The 7,782-nt window shown below is 36.4% G+C and overlaps 1 protein-coding gene across 3 annotated transcripts in view; it reads right to left on the minus strand.

Moving 5' to 3' along the window:
* Positions 1 to 8: 8 nt before the first annotated feature.
* Positions 9 to 7,782, minus strand: part of SLC25A16 (solute carrier family 25 member 16) — a 36,464-nt gene continuing 28,690 nt past the window's right edge. For 2 of the 3 annotated variants that reach the window (XM_045291659.1, XM_004701133.4), the window contains 5 exons: positions 6,477 to 6,598; positions 6,189 to 6,255; positions 4,533 to 4,695; positions 1,418 to 1,486; positions 9 to 201 (listed from right to left, as the gene is read on the minus strand). In XM_045291659.1, coding sequence (XP_045147594.1) covers positions 45 to 201; positions 1,418 to 1,486; positions 4,533 to 4,695; positions 6,189 to 6,255; positions 6,477 to 6,598 — 578 coding nt within the window. In that variant the 3' untranslated portion in view covers positions 9 to 44. Of the gene's footprint in view, positions 202 to 1,406; positions 1,487 to 4,532; positions 4,696 to 6,188; positions 6,256 to 6,476; positions 6,599 to 7,782 lie in introns of all 3 variants that reach the window. The other variant, XM_045291658.1, reaches the window with a different exon arrangement.

Genomic DNA, 7,782 nt, shown 5'->3' on the forward strand with positions numbered 1-7,782 from the left:
CCCCCTCTAACAATACATTAACGGAGAAAACACAGGATTTCTTTTCAGTTGAGGTGAAGAAACTGCTTCATAAGTTCATAAGTTGTAAAAGCCACTGCTTGAGAGGGGATGCAGCGAATGTAATTAAGTGATAACCCACGATACAATCCTTTCCGAATGCCATGCTGTCCATAGACATACTTCATCGTCTCCCGCATGGTACTAAAGAACATAACAATGGTTAAATGATGACAGCCTGAGAGACTCACTAATCAAAAGATGATTTCAGGACACCTTGGGCATTTTAATTTCTTCTGAAAATGCCACAGCATCGGGAAGGCAAGTGTCATGACAAGCTAAATATTCACAACAAAACAACAAGTCATTCCAAATAAGTGAAGCATCATGCATAGAAATTAGGGACTGCATAACACAGGTATTGTACTTTGTCTTTACTCTGACGTTTGCTGACAATACTATGTGAGCAGTTGCCTTAAAGCTTTCGTGCCACCTCGATTGTATATTAAAATGGCACATCATTTTAACCCTAAAGCTTTAAACTCTGTCTTTCAGATTTTAGCAGTTAACACTGTTCCTGTTTTGTTTCTTTCTGTTGAAGCCAACATTTTGGATTTTGCCTTTTTCCCAGGCAATCTAGATTGAAATTTTCAAAAAAATATTTTTAAAAATTTATTCGGAATTGGGAGTTAATACATATATCTTACCATTCCACAGTTGAATGGTGTCAAGCAGTATTGTACATTTGCTACCACAATCAGTTGCCAAACATTCATTTTCTACCTGGATTCCTTGACATCTTCTCCCTTTTACCTACCCTCACCCCCCCCATCAACATTTTTTTGAGTTAACATGGGTCATCTAAGGCCCAAACACACACTTTGCTCTCCCCTGAATGAGAACATATTACTAAAGAGAATGATTCTGTATAGATTTAAAATCTAGAGCTGTTTGTGCAATATGGTACCACTAGCCATCTGGCAACCAGTATGTGAAAAGCAAAGCTAATTCAATTGGAGATGAGCTGAGAGGATAAAATACGTTCAGATTTCAAATGCCTAGTACCAAAAATCAATGTAATCAAATGTGAAAGGGATAATACTTCAGGTATATTCGTTACATAAAAATGTTTGTATATAAAAATATTTTAAAGCTTTAATTTTTCTCTTTATACATTTTAAAATGTGGCTACTAGAAATTTTTAAATTGTGTATATGGCTCATACTGCATTTATATTGGACATAGGTCCTCTAAAGTAAAGCTTTTAAAGGAGGATTGAGATTTGATTGAAATCTTAGAAACGTATTAACTCCAAAGAATACGATGGAGCAAAAGTGGAAGTTCTAGACTTTTGGTGAGGACAAGTTCTACCTCCCCGCCAGCTTTAAAGAAAAGGAACAATGACATACAGAGAACTTACAGGCACTTTTCAAACTCTGGGAGAACAGTTCCTAACTGCATTCTTCGACGAGTCACATCAAAAGGGTAACTGAAAACAACAACAACAACAAAATGTTACAAGGAATTCAAAATGATTGATAGCTTTCAACTCTCCAACTCTGAGGGTAAATCAAACAGTATCCCTACAATAGCATATAAACTTTATTTAACAAAAGTAACAGGACAGGAAACATTGTTTCTAGACATATCCTCCATCTAGTTCTATACAATTCTGAAGAGGATGTTTCCTCTCTCAAAAGTTCCTCAGGAGGAGTCCTGGCAGCATTGTCAGGTAAGCACTGCATGGCTAAACCATAAGGTTGCTCTGAGTGGCAATCAACTCAATGGCAGTGGCTAGGTCTTCCTCAAAGTTTTCCAAGGGCTTGATTTATGCCACACTTCCAAAAAGCAGTTTGGGCATACTTGAGGGACTCAAAATTCATGTCCCTTTTCAGTTTTTTTTTTAGTTTGGGGAACAAAAGAAAGCCTAAAGGTGTAAAATTGTAGGGTAGATGGGGCAAGGAGTCCCAGTGACATTCTTATAGGACAGCATATGCTACCCTTAAAGAAAGAGCAGGTGCTTTATTGTGATGGAAAAGAACTCCTTGGCACATTGTTCTTGGCTTTTTTCTCTCTCACCAATGTATTGTCAACGTGCTGAAAACTTTTTCACAATAAGCTACCATGATTATTCTCTGTCCTTCAAGAAAATCTATCAGCCAGGACAGATTAACCCAAGACCAATAATGAGAGTAGCAATACCAGGAGGGGAAAGGGAAGGGGGAGGTGGGGTAGAAGAGGGGAAACCGCACAATGATCTACATATAACCCCCTCCCAGGGGGATGGACAACAGAAAAGTGAGTGAAGGGAGACAGCAGTGGGTGTAAGACATGAAAAAAGTAATAATTGATAAATTATTGAGGGTTCATGAGAGAGGGAGGGTGGGAAATGAGCTGATACCAAAGATGGAAACATGTATAAATGTGCTTGACACAATGGCTGGATGTATGGATTGTGATAAGAACTGTAAGAGCCCCCAATAAAATGATTAAAAGAAAGAAAACCTATCAAGATTACCCCTTTGAAATCCAAAAAGCAGTCATCATAACCTGAACTGACCTCACATAGCCCCTTGGAAGCCATTGATTTGATCGAACCTGGCCCACGGGCTGGAATTGATAAACCCAAGACTCAACCTGGCTTATGACTGGTTCCATGAATTTGCCTTACTGGGAAGACTGATGGAAAAATCAACTCTGTGAGCTAGCTGATCTTCGCGCACGAAGCTGGCATCCCTTTGGGTGAAAGCTTGCTGAGGGCTTAAAACTGAAAATGCTGTCCAATGTGAGACCCCAAACTCAGTGGTCAGAGCATCAATAGCAATTCTACAGTTTTCTTCCATGAATTTCTAAACTTCAGCCAGTTTCTTCATTTGCCAACGGGTAATGGTCTTCACTCTCTTGACTCATCTGTGAGGTCTTCCCAATCTAACCTTAAAATGTTTCATCAAATGAAAACAAATGCTTTCTGAGGGGCAGCCTTCCGGTAAGCTTATTATAAAACATCAATGATTGGGAAGATGTCCACTTGAGTTATATTAAAAATTTAGTATTAGGATCACCTCAAAATTGTTTTTTCCATGGCACAAAAATTATCCCTTTAATTTGAAGGCAACCTAACTAGACAAAGACCGGTGTAGTACTGAGAAAATTTGGGTGTAGTCATTCACTAATTGCAAATACATGTTTTAAAATGTTTTACTAGAAATAAATCTAAGTATTTTTTTAACTGAAACTTTAGTGGCAATAATATTTTGGTTCTGTTTTGAGTTTTTTAGTAGCAACAGTTGTTTGCTTGCTCTCGTATTTATTGAACGCAATGCTATACACGTAAACTAGGAAATGGGCAGAATGGATTTCTATTATCTTTTTATTTCATCTCATCTTTGAGTCAAAACATAGACACAAGAATAAAACAAAATAACAATACAGGGGTCTCCTTGCCTTTGCTTCTATAGTTCCCTCTACGTACTAGATTCTTGCTAATATCTCAACCAGATCAAAGTCTTTTCTTTCTCCAAGACCTAATTAAATGCCCCGGCCTGCCAGAACTGACTGGGTGACAGCGAGTTTGGAGTTTTGACCTTGAAGAAACAAACTTAATTTTCCATTGTTGTGACCCTATGGCAAGGTTCCTCAAACTTGCACTTGGCACAAGGTTTATTTTATTCAGTTGTACCCTTGGCCCCACGCCATTAGATGCCCCTAACTGTGACAACCAAAAATGTCTTTAGACATAGACGAATATTCAGTTGGGATAAAATTGCCTCCAAATGAGAACCATTGCCCTAAGAGTATTCAGCAAGTCTCATATATGCATTACATCAATAAATACATTTTTTGCTTAAGTGTTAAAATGAAAAAGTCTTAGAGGGCAGAACAAGTTCTATATAAAATTATTACCTGAAATGAAATATGGAAAAATAACCTCTTTTAGGAGTAGGACCCCAAGTAATCATCCTCCACCCCACATGAGAAAACGATGCAGTCCTACAGGGTTGCTAGTGGAGTCAACTCCATGTGATGCATTTGGTTTACTGTACTGTTATTTTCTCATTGGGGTGTAAGCTTCCTGAGGGCAGTAGCTCCATCTTCAGTGACATTCCTATTGCAGAGTACATTGTAGAGAACAGATTAGGTCTTTCAGCTACAATGAATGGATAGATAGTGCAAAGAACACTATTAGGAAAGAAAGATTGTAACTCTTCACACACTAGAAAGGCTTCACACTTCAGAAACTTCACATAAACAAGTTTATGAGGAAATATGGATAAGGATAATAATTAGTGCTTTTTCCTGTCTTTTAAAAAAAATGAATCTATAAGAACACGGTGGATTCAGACAAATTTGGCACACAATTACCTAAACATGCTTAAAGAACAAACCCACTTGGAAAACATGTATTCAATTAACACTTATGTTTTATAAGTTAATCCTGCTTTTGAACAGTCTAGGAAAAAAATAGAGATACTAAGGCTGGAAATTAATCCTGAGTAACTATAATTTGAGTAAATCAATTTGCTAAAGACACTTACGATATCGTTTGTGCTATTGCTCCAGCAACACCACCACAAAGTAAATTTATGTGAGTTTTCAGAACTAAGACATTAGGATTGTCTGATGAAGGTCTGCCAAGAAGAGTCGGAGCATGGGAAAGCCCGACGCTCTTTAAGGTACCAAAAGTAAAAAATGAAACACCTGAAAAACAAAACATAATTTCACTGTGATGCAACAAAACATGAGGTATAAAAAAAATGTCTTAGATAGTAACCAATCAACTTGAGAAACTAATTATGCTGCTCCTAATTTCTGATGTTTGGCTTAAGGTAAGATTAAAAGTTTTCATTAATATTTATAAATAACCTGACAATGGCAAGTTTACCACTGAAAAAAATTATAGTATTGGTTTGCACATGCTGAGGATATGTTCAGTGCACTGAATGAAGGCAGTAATGAGTATAATGCTACCTGATTTTAAAATAGATGTAAATGGTTTTCTAAGCTATCACATGACTTAGGATTGAAATTCATAACTAATAATTATAAGTAAACATGACATATTTATAAGAACAATCATGATAATAGATATTGAAAAAGCAATATTTTAAATGATAAAGCAATGTTATTTTAGCTCAGTGTCTAATTTTGTCTTCAAGGAAGAATTTTGATCATGAGAACAATGTTCAGATACCTTCAAAAGACATATGGAACTAAAAAAAAAAAAAAAAAGACATATGGAACTAATAAATATTCATTTAAGTTAATGATGATATACAGTTGGTACTGGCTTAAAAAGTTGGTGGTGGGAAAAAGCTTCTGATAAGGATATTTATAGCAAATATAAAAAAATGTTCAGAAATACTCAAAGAAGTAGAATGGTATTATGATAAAACTAATTAAAATGTTTATGAAGGACATCCAATACCGTTTAAAAGAAAGAAAGAACCTGAGAAAATGGGGAAAAGAAAAATTGTGTGTACAATGCAATTACGTAAAAATATAAGATTGAAAATAACACATTTTTTGAAAGACAGGAGAATAGAGCGAAAATGACGTGAGGCTTCTTGTAGAATGGCAAGTTGCATATTCTGAGTTCCCTTGCTACTGCACAGCAACTAACTTCACTAAAAGAGTGGGCAAGAATCGCTGAGTCCCACCACTTCCCAACAAGTGAGGTGGAACCCGAATGGGATTTGTGGAGCACTGAGAGCAGCTGAGTGACTCAACCCAGAGGTGCCGAGAGCAGGATCCTGCTGCTGGGCCCCAGAAGGTGGAGCCACTGGGTTCAAAGCTCCTGGGCAGAGCCCAGCACTCCGCAGGAGTTCTTGGCAGAAGCTGACTTACAGAGTGTGTAAAATAGAAGTTTTAATTATGAATTCTTTTTGACATGATTTGTAAGTGAGTGTATGGCATCTTTCTGTAGTCGTAGAACATTGTACAACTGTTAACAACACTACAGCTAACTCAGAGATTATGAAAAAGATGTAAAAGTACATTTCTACTAATAGAAATAGAAATACGGTTATCTTTACAGACATGCAAGTATGATCAGATAAGAATCATAATTTTATCCTTGTCATTTAAGTGAAAGTACTTTGCATAATAACATATCTTAATGGCACCATTCCAGAACAATGTTGCTGACACATTTTAAAGTCATAAGCCAGGATTTTAGCAAACTGGAAACATACCTGCATATGGAGCCATTCCTAATATAGTCGGCATCAGGCCTCTGTAAAACCCAAGGAAACCGCCTTCCTTTTGAAGGAAGGAAAATTAGAGGTTGAAATTACTTCATCAGTGAACAATAGCACACACGTAAGGGAAGAACAATTATGACATCTACCCCCCAAACACAATGATGTGCGTTCACAATTAAGACCAATGCTTGTACATAACAGAGTAAATATTTAGCACCGCTCAAATATTCTCATAAATATAAATGGATATGCTACAAGAGAAAGGTGAGGAGGAAATACCTTTGCATAAATTGTCTTAAATGCATGGATAATTCCTGTGTACGTGTGCTCCCCTTTCACCTGGAATGCTAGGCGCACTCTAACCACGTCAAGAGGGTAAGTACAGATAACGGCTGTCATACCTAAAAGGCAATAAAAAAAAGTTTCCAATACATGTCTTTCCTGATCACCAATGCTGCTCTTGACATTGCAGCAAAGAGAATAACCCAAAGAAACCAGAGGTTAAATTGCTGATAAAATTGTAACATGAAAAAATGAAATGCAGCTGTGTAAACAGATAAAGGGTCAGCTTGTGAAACATCTCCCAAGCTCTTCCTACTGTAAAGTCATAATGCTACCCTGAAAATACAGTATTATAACGGCAAACAGTGCTTCGGTGAATCGCTTTATAACAAAACACTTCAGAGCATCACGTACATTACGGATAAATTCCCAGCAGAATTACTGCGTCAATAGGTTAAAAACATATAGAAAAACTTTAATAGGAATTGTTCCCCATTATAGTAATTTATATCATCCACTAGAATAATAGCAATTTATATCATCCACTAGAATAATTATAGCAATTTATATCATCCACTAGAATAAAAGCCCCATTTCTCTAAATTCGCAAATTATTAGAAAATGAGGACATTCTGTTGTTAGATAATTTCACCCTAACTTGAGCTGAAGAATTTATAAGTATCTTCTCAAAGTAATTTTTAAAATTAGTTTCTTTCAAAAAAATTTTGATGTAGTTCTCATATGACTTAATTTCTACATTTACATTTCACTCTCTGGCAGTTACTTTTTCTATGTAATTTTCTAATACTTTCCTTTTTGTGTGTGTATTAGTAATTCTTTTCTTAATATGATGGTTTGTTTAATTTTATTTAATAGCTTATTCTATTTATTTATTTATCCTACTTATTTAGCAAATGTATCCATTTTTGTCATCCAATATAAATTTACTTTGATTGTGTCATTCTCACCACCCACATGTAAATCAATCTGCCACTCCTTCAAAACGAGTAAGGAAAAGAATGTTCCTTATATTGTTACTTATGTATTGTTCATGGCATTTGTTCCAGAAAGACTATAGTACCTGCTTAATGCACAGATAATAGGGAGCACTGGTGGCCCGGGTGAAGCAAATGACAGTCAATAGAAAAGTCAGTGATGTCACTGAAGACAAATGGGTGCATAAGCAAATGTGGCGAAGAAAGCTGATGGTGTCCGGCTATCAAAAAGTATAGCGTCTGGGGTCTTAAAGGCTTGAAGGTAATCAAGCGGCCATCAAGCTCAGAAGCAACAAAGCCCACATGGA

Source organism: Echinops telfairi, unplaced genomic scaffold (genome assembly GCF_000313985.2).
Source record: "Echinops telfairi isolate 266 unplaced genomic scaffold, ASM31398v2 ScPeMD7_70;HRSCAF=299, whole genome shotgun sequence".
NCBI lineage: Eukaryota > Metazoa > Chordata > Mammalia > Afrosoricida > Tenrecidae > Echinops > Echinops telfairi.